This window comes from Equus przewalskii, chromosome 15 (assembly GCF_037783145.1).
Source record: "Equus przewalskii isolate Varuska chromosome 15, EquPr2, whole genome shotgun sequence".
In the NCBI taxonomy this organism is placed as follows: domain Eukaryota; kingdom Metazoa; phylum Chordata; class Mammalia; order Perissodactyla; family Equidae; genus Equus; species Equus przewalskii.
In genome coordinates this window covers 68,143,153-68,157,519 of record NC_091845.1, presented here as the reverse complement: position 1 = coordinate 68,157,519, position 14,367 = coordinate 68,143,153, and the positions used below count along the sequence as shown (strand labels likewise).

General features: G+C 41.3%; 1 protein-coding gene across 1 annotated transcript in view; it reads right to left on the bottom strand.

Moving 5' to 3' along the window:
• Positions 1 to 14,367, bottom strand: part of COL6A5 (collagen type VI alpha 5 chain) — a 130,636-nt gene that overhangs the window by 38,996 nt on the left and 77,273 nt on the right. The window contains 7 exon segments of the mRNA XM_070576023.1: positions 1,937 to 2,424; positions 8,344 to 8,392; positions 8,495 to 8,530; positions 10,857 to 10,919; positions 11,950 to 12,012; positions 13,652 to 13,687; positions 13,804 to 13,854. Coding sequence (XP_070432124.1) covers positions 1,937 to 2,424; positions 8,344 to 8,392; positions 8,495 to 8,530; positions 10,857 to 10,919; positions 11,950 to 12,012; positions 13,652 to 13,687; positions 13,804 to 13,854 — 786 coding nt within the window.

Here is a 14,367-nt window from a genome sequence, read left to right as displayed (position 1 = left end):
AGGTGATGGTGAGGTCATCTCTCAATCCACAAAGATGCTCATGCTTTTTCTCCTTCTCCCTTGGGAAATTAAAGGGTTAGCAAAGCCACACCCTCTGTTTTTCTGTAAAGTGTTGAGTGAATATTTGAAAATATTTATAATCATTCCAAACTTATGGTTAGAAAGTATTTACTACATTCCTACTCTCTACTCTTTACGAAACTGGATGCTTTGGGTCTTATTGCATAATTGGCCTTGTTGGTCCTCCATGTAAAGACTAAATGTTGCCTTGGTAAGTCAAGAAAGTTTATTTACAGGAATAAAGCATGTGTTCTTCATTCATTCATTCTTAATGTTTATAGGCATGATATAATGTGCTTACATTGTTTATAGGTGCTGTTCTAGGTGCTGGGGATACAGAAATGAACAAAGCAGATAAAATCTCTACCTTACATTCTAGAAGGGGAATATATACCATAAAATATATCAGATCTTCCTTGACAGATGATGGGGTTAAGTCCTCATAAACCCATCATAAGTTGAAAATACCCTGAGTCAAAAATGCATTTAATATAGCTAACCTACCGAACATCATAATTTAGTCTAGCCTACCTTAAATGTGCTCAGAACACTTATGTTAGCCAACAGTTGGGCAAAATGATCTAACACAAAGCTTACTTTATAATAAGTGTTGAATATCTCATGTAATTTATTGAATACTGAAAGTCAAAAATAGAGTGGTTGTGTGGGTATAGAATGGTTGTCAGTGTATCTGTTGTTTACCCTCATGACCGCATGGCTGACTGGGAGCTGCTGCTTGCTGCCACTGCCCGGGGTCATGAGAAAGTATCTACTGCATGTCGCTAGCCCAGGAAAACAGCGAAACTCAAAATTCAAAGTTCAGTTTCTATGAATGCCTATCGCTTCAGCACCATGGTAAAATCAAAAAACTGCAAGTCAAACCATTGTAAGTTGGGGACCGTCTGCACATAAATCATCTAATATGTCGGAAGGTAATTATTTTTATGCAAAAAACTTTGACTTCCTACAATCCTTTTCATCAGGATCAGTTGTGACTCTCCCTGCGGCTCTTATTTCCAAAAAAATTCTTAGATGTGTTATAAGCAGATTGATTCTCTTCATGTTATAGAGGACTTCTTTTTCTTTTTGGGGGAGAAATAAGTGTATTTGTATGAAAATGGACCTTTATAACCTCTTGGAGGACATGATGGCTTCACCCACCTCCAGGAGCATGTATTTCTTGGATAAGCTGAATATATTTATAAATAGTTGCATAGTAGATAGAGAGGTTCTTCAGTGTTTGGGAGGAGGGAGAGGGAAGCATAGATCTCAGGAGAATCTGTGGATCCAAATGCGATGGAACCTTTCTTGGGAAAAATGTTCATACACAGCAAATGTTTTACACAACATTAGGGGTTCAGAGATCCCCTAAACTCCATCCATCACAGGTTAAGCCTAGCTGTCCAGTGAGATCCAGTGAGCAGATGACAGATTTGAGAAACATCAGAGCTGCAGAGGGCCGGTAGAGTGCCATATTCATGGTCCTTTCTAGTAGACAGACCTGAGTTCAAATCTTGATTTAGCCATTTAGTAGCTATACAGAATTGAAGAAGTCACTGAAACTCATTGTGCCTCAGTTTCCCCGTTTTTAAAGAGGGATAACAACTGCATCCACTTCAGAGGGTAATGAGAATGTATGAATATGTCTGTAAAGCTCTAGGGAAAGTGCCTGGCACGTAGCAGGAGCAGAGCAAATGTGGTTGCTATTATGATTGACTACTGTTATCAGGTATGGGATTTCATGGTCCCTGGTAACAACACAACTGTGAAAACTGAAAAGGGGGTCAAGAGGCCATATGTCACTCCCTTCTCACCACTATTCACATCCTGCCAGTACCACTATCTCAAAAATAAAGTTGCCAAGGGAAGTTCTTACCCCAAAAGCCTCATCAAGGAAATTCCGTTCATTAAAAGCAAAGACCGCCGGACTGATATCCAGGGCGCTAAACTCCATGGTGGCCGTGATGATGGACGACCTACTGGCTGCTTCTCCATTGCTAAAAAACACAGCGACTTTCCTCACGTTGTTTCCTGCATATGTCCGCTTGAAAAGATTTCGGGCCACAAACCTCATCGCATTACCAAGGTCTCGGGCTTCTGTGGGGATTTGATATTTTATTTGGGAAAGGAGCTGGAGGAGTTGCTTCTTGCTACGGTAATCAGAATGACGGATGAGATAGCTGGTGTCTGAGTTGTAGGAAACCACAACAACTCTTGCTCCCACAGGGCAATTATTTTCCCTGATGTCAAGGTCATTGACAATAGAAGTGATGATATCTCTTGTTTCATTAAATCTCCGTTCTGTGATACCGTAGGACTGGTCCAGGGCAAATACCAGTTCTGTTGGATACACTGGACACTTTTCTACAAAAATGAAAAGCAGAATGTGAAGTTATTTTAGTAGATCAAAAGCCTTTCCCATTCTCTTTACTCCAGTGAGGTTGGTTCACACTGAGGTCTAGGAAAATGCAAGTGTCACATACGGCTCTAGAACTAGAGGTACCCGCATGTAAGGGAAGGGTAGGAATCTGCTTGGTTAGCGTGAAGGTGTCATATAGAGAGCATTAATGTTTGGCTACATGATGCTCAGTCTACTCTCAGACTGCTATTTAAAAAGAAATTGGAGGAAGTGTTTGGGCTGATGTGGAACCGCTCTGTATCCTGATTGTGGTGGTGGTTACATGAATCTATGCACGGGTTAAAACTGAACTCACGTAAAGAAAGTGAATTTTACTGTATGTAAATTTTAAAAAATGAATAAAAGGAAATTACGGCTTATTGGGTATTTTGAAAGTTTACTCTTCAAAAGTCATCAGAAATGATCTACTAATAATCATAATGTCAGCTGGAAGATTTCCATCCACTTATGCCACAAATATTTATTGAGTAACTGCCATGTGAAATGCAGGGTGACATACACTGTGAGATAGGTGCAAAAATGAACCGAATGCAGGTCTGCCCTCACGGGACTTGTACTGGGGAGGATCATTATATTACAAGGTATAGAGTGACTATTATTCTTGATGGGGGTTCAGAAGACAAAGAGGCTGTTTCCAGAGAGAGGAGCTCTTAGGGGCTTCTTGAAAGCTGGCTTTTGAATGAAAGTGAGGGCGGCAGGAGGAAGGGAGCAGCATGGACCGCGGCACGCTTGCAACAAGCTATTATAAAAATGGCACTATCTGCCATTCCCAACTCAATCCTAATAGTCTTATGATGCTTGAACTTTAGGAATTTCATAGGGAATCTGCCCTATGCATCAAACCTAACTTTTCAAAGTCCTTGTTAAAGCCCGAACACAGGAAGAGAAAAAGGAATTATTTTAAAAATAAGCACTTTTATCTATATAGGCTGTCCTACTATCCCCAACCTGGCTAGCTCCCAAAGCACATTAAACTCAAAATATCCCATATCCCAGTGACAGAAACAGGAGAGGAAGTATCGATTTAGAGATGTGTTTTGACTCAGGGAATTTTACTGTGAAGAAATTTGTAAAATATGAAAGCCAGTAACGAACAATAAGAAAAATGAAGTATTCCTTCTCTCTTAGACCTACACTAAAAATTGTTAATAAGTGGTAAACAAGCATCTTTGAGACTGACCTATCATCACAGATTCTCCCAGAAGGCAGAGCCAATTTCTGTTTATTTTTATTCTCTCCCTTTCCTAGTGCCCAGCAGGGGACCTGATAAATTTAATTCAAATCCATGAAGTTTCATTGGGCACTTACCAGTGCAAGTGTGTTTTGGTTTTTGGGGGAGGGGGGAATTAAAGTAAATGGCGCCACACTCTGGGATAAGCTCAAAGACCCTGTGGGTCTACTTCAGCAGGCCTCTAGGAGACCAGGAGCTCTTGAAGTTGACATAACTGGCTTCAGTGGCAATGTCATCTGACGGATCTAAGGCGCCATCAACACCAACTGCAGGCTGGGCCCTGGGAAGACCATCCACAGCAGGGTCAGGTTTACAAGTGGTGGGCACTTGGTGAAATGAAAGGTGTGACTGTGGGTCAGAGAGAGGACAGGAAACATCGCCCATCCAAGAAGCCAGTGTTCATGGGATCAGCAGCAGACAGAGCAATAGCACGTGGTCAGGCAGAGAGCCCTGTCACTGAATTCCCCAGCAACACTGGGCCTCCTCCATGAAGAAAGTGAGGTGTAAACTGCGACAGGACCTAGACAGAACAACAGTGTGAAGGGGCTGGGGGCTAGGTGTCACCATTTTACAATCAGATTAGAACATGACATTGACAATTATGGTCATAATCAAAAGACAGAAGTGTCTGCCTAGAAGGAAGTCCTTTTTCCCACGGGGGTCTTGTCAGAAAGGAGTAATTATTTCAGCAAAAAACATAGTATGGTAAAAATACTCACCTTTCCAACAAGCTATAAAAAGGAGAGAGAGAGAAGAGTCTGTTACATTTTTGGAACACAGACTAACATTCAAAACAACAACATTTCAACAAAGCTTAACTTTTTGCTTGACTCAAATTGCAAATGAAGCTTATTCCTAAATTAAGGGACACAAGGTTAAAGTATTGAGGAAGACAGACACAGAATTTTATTAATTTGTGAACCTCCTGGACCTTTTCTCCTTGTGAGTCATGGCCAGCGGACGTTAGCTGAATTTTGGTTGAAATCTTAAACACTGATCACATGTCTTAGAGGCAGAATAGGTGAGCCTCTGATTAAATGGCGAGATAGCCAAAATTCAATTTGTTTTGTCTCTCTTCTGATAGCCTCCCGAGAGCCCCTCAGCAAGGCAAGGCTAAAACATCAGGTCTTATTTTCTTCCCCCACGAACACTTTGGGAATTTCTATTTTCACGCGCAACTGTGAGGATTTTCAAACGAACTTTGTCTCTGCTAAAAAAATATACCTCCTGTGTTTGAATGATCTCCATATCTAGAGAAAAGAGGGAAACCCCCCAAGGCTTTCTCCTGAGCAAAACAGCATCTGGTTTCTCTCAGTGATTTACGAATCAGGGGGAAATGTTGGTAAATCTTTAAGGAAGTACAGGCCTGACAATTTCCCTGGTCATTTTACTCAATTCCTAGGAAGCAAATGAGTCACTCCAATGTAATAAGAGATTTTGTTAGGACTAGCAACAAACTGGCCTTCCATCCTGCTGTCCCACAGCACACTCTCCCCTCCCGTCAACCCTATTAGCACCTTTTTTTGTCTGAATCTTGTGACCCTGAGATGCTAACAGTCAGCAGACACAACCCACAGCCTCCTCTGCTTCTCAAGGCCTGAGACAGATCCCTTTCTTCTGACCGAGAACTTCCGTTTGTTAAGGTCCAACCCAACTGAGGCTAGAAGCACAGACACTGGAAATAGCCACCTGTCTGGGTTTGAGTCTGGTGAAGAAGGACTTCAGGGAAACTGCCTGACCTCTCTTAGTGTGTTTCTTTTTAAATTTATTTTTCCTAAAAATCCTCTTCACTGATGCCTCTCTCTCCAAAACTCTAATCATCCGGGGCCTCTTGTTTTATTCTCGACCACCCCCTCCCCATTTCACCCTAGCCTCTTAGATCTATTTTATTTTGGGGGTGAAGATCCCAGCCACCAGCTCAGGACCTGGGCCCTCATCCCTGTGTGGCAGAGGCCTGCTTAGGACTGAAGAGCAAACGAGGTTAGACCAGGAGTCCAGCCTTGCAGCGCCTCAGTGATATCATCTATAAAGTGAGGCTCTCTGAATTAGCTCTAAGACCTGTCTCCCGAATCCTCATCTCAGTTCTGCATTGCGGAGTTCCATGCTCTCCAATCAGCAACCGGTCTGGTTACAGAACCCACTCACTCTTCCCGGGTCCCCTAATTTCCTGGCTAACTCCTTTTGATGAGGATTTTAGGCTGGTTAATTTTAAAACTGCAGATGAGAAGCAGGCTCCAAGGAGTGGAATTTGCTTGCCCTTTGATGAGAGACATTTGCATTTGTGAAGGAAATCTCCATGCCTCCCTCTCTGTGCCAGGAGGAAGGGGGGATGGCCTTACCTATGGAAACTCGTAATGGGGAAGGCAAGAACTTAAGTTGTTTACTGTCTGGCAACCTTATGTAACTGACCTCCCCCCCCCCCCCCCCCACAACATCCTCCTTTGTCTTTGGCTGAGGATAATATTTAGGCAGTGGCTTCTGCCATTTACTCAATCCGGTTTGATTCTTATCTAAAAGTTGTGGGACCACAAAATGGCCGGACCCTACCCGCACTGGTACCATTTTAACTTTTTTACATGTTCTTTCCTTTGTCTTGTAAAGAGATAACTCACATACCTATGCCTTAAATTTAACCCTACTCTCCACCCAGCGGCTCCTCCTGCCCGTGGTCCCTGTCCCCACGCAGCAGCCTGACTGCCCGTCGGTCCTATCCCCACGCAGCAGCTCTGCCTGCCCATGGGTCCTGTCCCCATGCCAGCAGCAGCGGCAGTAGCAGCTCTGACTGCCCATGGGTCCTGTCCCCATGCTATTCCACACTATTCTCTAAATAAAAGAGCACTACTGCCAGACCTTGAAAGTCCAAGAAATCTTTCTTTCGACTCCTCGGCTCACCAACTCAGTGTTAGAAAGCTATCTTCAAATCCCAAACCCTCCAAGGGTGGGTATTCACCTCCCGGCCTCTTCTACCTCCTTTGGTCTTCCTTGGGATGACAACACTTGATTTCGCTGCAAAGACCAGCAACACCTTGAGGGAGTTTGATCACACACTCACCCCCCACCCCCCAACAGCTCTCCCTTTGTCCTCTCGCTGTGGCCCCAGGCCCTGGTTCTCACCCTTCCCTATGCTGGAGAGCCTTTCTACCTCTCAAGCGATGTCTTTCACACTGGTCCCCTCCCTTTGAATCTTCTCACCATTGGCTTCTTGCTCTTTTCAAGTTGCCCACATTTGTCAGGACCTGCTCATCTCCGCAAAGTGATTTTCTGTCCTCTGGCCCCATTCTTTCTGCTAAGATGGCTCCCTGGGTTCAGTCCTTGGGTTTCTGTTTCTGTCTCTCTACTTTCACATCCTTAGGAACCCCATGCATCCATGTGGCTCTAAGGACCACAAATGCTCCAGTGACTTCAACGCCTGAGTCTCTTCCCCTGATCCTCACCTTTGTTAAAGGCCCATTTCATCAGCTGCCTGTAGATCATTTCAGTTTAAGGCCTACGCCACACTCCTCTCCCTCTGAAATGGTTAAAGTCATCATCTTTCCCTACCAACTGAGTCGCCCTCACGACTCCACCTCTGTCTCCTCATCCACAGTGACACTGAGCGCCCCCCGCCAGCGTTACAGTTATTTTAAACTTGTTTTAGTTGTTGTTCTTTCCTTGACACACGCTTGCAATTTCTCCATTTTCACCCAGTCTCCTTCAGGAAAGTCTCTTTGATTTCCCCATTTTACATTCTTCTCACTGTGATTCTATAAGCATTATTAGAAACTACAACGCAAACATGAAGCAAGAGAAATCATCTTAAGTTCTACCACCCTAACACAGGAAACTGTTACAGTTTTCTACTTTTACTTCTAGGACTTGTTTCTATTTATATATATTTAGCTATATGTAAAAATAAGGAGGATCCAATTTAATTTTCTGGTTTTTAACAACATTTTCCTTATTCTGATTGAGTCTTCATAGAAACATATCTGCTTCATATTTTGCACCATAACCTAATTATCCTATAAGTTTAAATAGTCTAAATGTATATCCATTTTGCTCCTCTAATGAACAATATTTCAACTCCCATCTTTACCTATAATTTTTTCCTTTTTTTGCTTTATTTCCTTAGGATAAACTTTCAGAAATGAGATCACTGGGCTTTTTCTCCTTCTTCATAACCAAAGACCACCTCTCTATTTTTGCTGATTCCTGCTTTATTCCTTTGCTGAAACCATTCTCTTGCTGCTCCCCATAATTTTCCTATAACCAGATTCAATCACCTCCATCCAAAGAGACTTCACTAACTAAGTAACTAACGAACTCAAAACCCCACGTTCATCGCTTTCACACCACGTCCTCTCAGGCCTTTGTACGTAATTGTTATACTAGTGTAAGCTAACACACATACCTCTTGACTTGGTCACCAGGCATGCTTTCTCTCACTGTATGAATTGCAACACATGAGCTCAGGCACATGTCTTTTCCTCCCACCTCTGATGTGAGCTCTTCCTACAGCAGGCACTCACACCAAGCCTGCTGCAGAGGATGTCTGCCTTCTCCAACAGCACGTTCAGCCTACTGAATCTGCATACTCACACTACCTTCATCATAGGTGCCCTCACCAATCACTGATGCTCTTGTTCCATGACACACAGATACTCACGACTAAGAGTCCGTATGTGCTTGATCAGATCACATTGCTGAAAATAAAAGAAGAGAGAGAGAAAAGAAACATAAGCACAGTGACCTCCAAGTGGCCATCTTTATTTCTCAGTGGACTGGTTGAATAAGGAGATACATACAGAATATTCAGACTTGCCCGGCATGCCTTTAGCGCCCTAGGAAAACAAAACCAAAATAATTTATTGGTATGTGAACCAGAGTCTTTAGTGACAAAACAAGAGCAAACAGAAAAACCTTCATTAAGAGCACAGCTGGCAGAGAGTGATTAAAATAATCCTGCACTGGTAGATTACAGTGCTTTATTTCCCACTCACATTAGAAGTGTAAACTTTTCTGCTTCACTGTTTTATCAGTTAAGCTAATGTCTGTCCAGAGGGAACTGAACTATTTTTCTAGAGTGAGAAGAAACAAACGTATTTCTTAAAGATATTTGTACTAAAGATATGACACTTAGAAGGTGTTTCTCATAAGAAAACTTAATCCTATAAAGATTTCCCAAAGGGTGGCACTAAGGAGAGGACTCTATTGAGAGGTACAAATATATTACAAATCAAGGAGTTTAAAATGCAGGCAGCAGCAAACAACCTCTATAGGTGTGAAAGAACCAAAGACAACTACATAGCAAAATGGACAGGACACAGGAGAAGAGCATATACTAAGCTCATAAATGCTGAAAGCTTATGGAGTGAAGGAGTGCAAATTACTAGGTGAGATGAATAAGGGGAGCTTCCTGATAGAAGTCAATCCTTCTTTTTGGGCAGCTGAGCTTTTCTCTTTTTCTCTCTTACTTCCTTTTATCAGGATCAGGCTTCTCTTTGGCAGTGATCCTTAACATGTCTGTGCACATGGATCCCTTTGGGCAACTGAAGAATACTAGGTTGCTAGCTTTAGAAAACGCTATTACATGCTCACACTCCTACAGTTTCACTGGCCCCCAGAAGCTCAACCAGGCAACTCAGTATAAGAACCTCTGTTCTAAATGATAACTGGGTCATCTACCCATCCATCCATCCATCCATCCATCCATCCATCCATCCATCCAATAAACAGTTAAATGCTGAATGCTGAATGCTGAGGTGCCCCATTGTGTGCTGCTGGTGTTAACAAGAACTGCTGTGGCATCCATGATTCTACCCATTAGGTCTTCCTGACCTAAATCAGGAAATTATGCATCTCAATAAATGATACTAAGTCTTACCCTTCCATTTAAAAGTTATGGCAGAAAACAGGAGAGAACGCTCAGCCATTTAAACAGAGAGAGGAACAACTTCTGGCTAATAAATAGATAGCCTACATCTTACAGAAGATCAGAACTGTGGAGAGTATGTCCTACAAGGATGAGCTTAAGAATAACTTCGAGCAAGTTCTTAAGCAGAGACTGAGGATCCAGGTCTTAGAATTTATCCAGAAGATAAATTCTACTGGATGAGCAGGACCAAGCACGAGACCAGGAAGACATGGGACCCCCCCCCCCCCAAAGGAGAGCTCCAGAAGCTGGAAAGGAGGTAAACTCAGACCAGACCAGACTGACTCAGAGACTAGATTCTCACCCACTTGACTAGGAATATTCACCACTTCCTTAATGCAAAAGAAAGAAGAGATTGTGTCAGAGTGTCCTTTGCCGTTAGTTATTCTCATTCTACTGTGGATTCAGTCATCCACAAAACATGTGTGTCTTTTGTTTTCTTTATAAAGTCCCGTTTATAAAGTTAAAGAATGTTTAAGTCTAACTTTTCTGACTCCAGGTAGTCACAAAACATTACAATGCAAAAAATAAGAAAAACAGTGTCTCTACTTGTTACACAATGCTGCCTGTACCTCCTACACAAAACTCAGGTGCTGGCAGCATTTAGTTCTTACCTAACTGTGCTCATTAGGGGAGAGAGACGTGTAAATAAATCATCACAATAACATGAGGGGCATTAAAATAGAAATACGGATATTTCATCAGTGGGAGATGTGCCTGACTCTGCCTGGGGATGCTTCCAGACGTGACATTTCTCTTGCAATAGAATCACAGTGGAAAGTTGCAGTTATATTTCCAAATCTCTCTACAGTCTAAATTCTGAGGATAGGAAGGCAACGATCATGGTTATGGGAAACCCTCTCAACTTGTTTCTCATGATGGAACTTTGCCAGGACACCTTTATGAAGCTTATGCAATCCCATCCCTATTTTTTAAACCTCAGTAAAAAATAACAGTTAACAGCTAATATTTGCGTTGAACTTTACAGTTTCCAAAGAGCGTTCACTTTTGAATATCTGATCCTCACAGCTACCTTCTGAGGTAGTTAGGAGAAGATATGTTATCCCCATTTTAGAGGTAAACTGAGAGACCCAGTGACTCGCCCAAGGGCACACAGCTAGCAAGAAGCAGAATCTGGACTTGAACCCAGTGCTTCAGACTTTAAATTCTGTGCCCTTTCCATTGAACATCCTGGAAACCAGTAAATGCTACGTAGTTCTCATGGGTATACTTACTTTCCGTCCAGGAGGGCCTTGGTCTCCTCGAGATCCCTCCTCACCCTTCCAGCCCACGTGGATCTGCAGATAGGAATATGCATTAGTTTCCACATTGTTTATCCGTGAAGACTACTTTAGCTTTAATGAGACTGTATAATTAAAATATATTTTTAAAGAAAGCAACTATTAATTCAAGTCAAGTAAATTGCTTACGTGTCATATAAACTACCCGTTCTTAATCATTGGTAAACGTGCATTTCCCTCTTAGCCTCTTCATTCAGTGACATACTTTGCTCTGTGCATTTAAATCTAAATTAGTCATAAACTAAGATTGGCACAAAAAAAAGCAAATATAATAGGACACGCAGAGATCTAATAAAAAAATCTTCCATCTGCAAAGGATCAAATAAGAAAAATAATTCCCCATATACATAAGAAGACATGGGTAGGCTGTGTCATTCCCATGCCTCAAGGTGATGGATATGGATGCTAATGAAATTTATCCAGCCAGATGGAAAGTACCCGTTGAATTGCATCTCTTTCACACTGATAATGACTACTGATATTACACTCAAATCTTACAATGAAAGGATGCTTGTCTCAGCATTTTGCTTTTAAGTAGGTATAACATTCTACTCTGCACTTTGCTAATTAGAAGATCTCAACAGCCTTTCTTAAAATGAGTACCCCATAAGACCTAGGTTGTAGGTAGTGGAATTGTCAGAAAACCCTCAGGGACACAGTGGGAAGATGTCAGCTTCATTTCCACTCACAGGGTTAATACTCTGGGCTTTAATATGTGCCTTAGAAAAGACTGGAAGGCACTGACATTTCTTAGAACAGCCAGTTATCAATCTGTAAATCTTTAAAATAGTTCAGATTCATGGAACCACAGAATTTTAGAGCTGAAAGTGATCTTTGGTGTCATTAAGTTCAACTCTCATGTTATACAAATAGAGACCCTGAAAAGGTGTGTTGAAGGTCACACAGCAAGGAAGTAGCATTTCAGATGCCCTTGGGTTGGATCAATAACCCACATTTATTATTATAACATAAAAGCCAGAGTCTTCCAAAGAAACATTTATTATTTCTGGCATTATAGGCTACTTACTGTTAATCCCCTAGATCCTTTGGGTCCTGGCCTCCCAGGGTTTCCAGGATCACCAGCATCACCCTAAACATTCAGATATAAAAAATCAAGATATTAAAATATTCGCTCTGAAAGAATAAAAATAATTCTCTCCAATCCAAAAACCTAACTGGTCTTATAACTATGCTATATACTAAACATTAAATGTCATCTTCTGTCATTTGGAACTAAGTCATTGATACGTTTAGAGATTTTCTAAACTATTTTTAATTTTCTGAGAATACAAATGTTTTTACGCATAAATATCAATGCAGTGGCTATCCAGTTACTAAAAATATCTAAAGAAAAATTCTTGAAAATCAGGGAAAACATAAGGAGCATTGACTACATAAAATACTAAATAATGAATTATAGAGCTGGCCCCGTGGCCAAGTGGTTAAGTTCGTTCTCCACTTTGGCAGCCCAGGCTTTCGCCAGTTTGGATCCTGGGCGCAGACCTAGCACTGCTCATCAAGCCATGCTGAGGCGGCATCCCACATAGCAGAACCAGAAGGACCTACAACTAGAATATACAACTATGTACTGGCTTTGGGGAGAAGAAGGAAAAAAAAAAAGAAAATTGGCAACAGATGTTAGCCCAGGTGCCAATCTTTAAAATAATAATAAATAAATAATGATTACTTCTTAAATTCATGAATCATTCCTGAAAAAGTTGAAGGTAAAAAAATTTACTCTGACTTTGATGGGAAACTAATTTTAGCACTTATCAATATGCTAATTTCACATTTATACGCAAATTGAAATATGCTAACTTTCTCCCTTTATCAGTAAATTAGAAAATTGGTCCTCTACAAGGAGAACTCTTGTCCTAACAGTTATTTATGTAGTCCCTTCTTGTACCCTTCTCTACCTAAGGAAGGAATCTCTTTTGGTAATTCATCAATTAAAAGCACTTTCGAGAGGATTCAAAATTTGGCTGTTTTCCTATAGTTGATTTGATTTGCTTAGAATTCTATTTTTTTAACGCATAATTTGTATTTTAATTTGAGCATCAACAATTGGAAAACACTCTTCTGGACAGGACAATTTTTTAAAACAAGGAAATCTTATTCCAGACTTCCAGTGTACAAAACAGACAGAATATGAGCTACTCTGGTTGAAATGGAAAGTATGTCCGGTTGCAGAGATGCAGATGGATTTCAGTCTGGTAGGAATTGAAGAGTTCTGGAAGATGTTTGATCAGGAGAGTAACATAATTAGGCTACGCTTTGGAAAAATTCATGTGACAGTAGTGCTTGGGATTGACTGAAGCAGGAAGTTGGAAGTAGGAGACCAATGAGGAGAATATTGAAATCTCTCAAGTGAGAGGAAGCGAAGGCCACCATAATGAAGAACAAATAAATAGGAATCGCTGAAGTCAAGAGCTTTGAGTGAGATCACAGAAGCAGAGAAATCAAGAAGACAAAGAGCTAAACTTGAGAGGTTACCTAGAAGTAGAGTTTCAAGACAAGAGACAACAGGCAATAAAGGACAGGATGATCTTTCCCAATTTAAAGATTCATAGGAGTTAAGTCTGGTCCTTTCTTCACGAAGCCCAGATGAAACAACTGCCCTGTTTTGTTTGTTTTGTTTTCCATTTCATTCAGTTCTACAGGCTTACCTCAATTCTCAAGTAAAAGGTCAAGATCGAGATAATTTCAAAAGAAGGTCATGTGCACAATACCTTTTGCCCCATATCTCCAGGGAATCCTCTTGGGCCCTATAATTTTCGGCAGAGAATATAAATAAATCAGCATACCACTTCTTCAGTATGATCTTTTCGTATTATTTAGGTTTGCTTCGTCAATTAAAGAAATAATTCTTTTCCATATTTACCTTTATTCCTTTTCGACCTATAGAACCATAGCCTGGGATGCCGTGATCTCCCTGTGAACAAATCAGTTCATTTTAATTTCTCAAAAGTGAAAATTAATTGTAACCTCTACTGGGGAGATTATAGTGTTAGGAGGGACGCTGGGGGGACTTCAGGTGGAGGGGGCCTAATCAGTGACCTTGAATTCTGGGAATATTCGTACTGCTGGGTTTTCTTCACTTTCTGGTATGTGCCCTGGTACTTCTTTAGGCAGCTCCGCTCTGCAAACATTGCAGGAGGCAGAAGGATGGTTGTTTAAGACTTAGAGAGTCAGTGGCATTTATTTGCCTGGAAAATTATGAGCTGGTCCAAAGGACATGGGTGAGGAATTCTCCCAAGAAGAATTACAAATGGCCAGCAGACATAGGGAAAAATGTCATCCTCACTAGTAACCAAAGAAATGCAATTTGAAACAGTAATGAGATACCATTTTTTGTCAATAAAATTGGTAAAGATAAAAAAGAAGTGTTGACACCGACTGTTGGTGTGGATGCCCTGAAGCAAGCACTCTCCTGCATAACAGACCG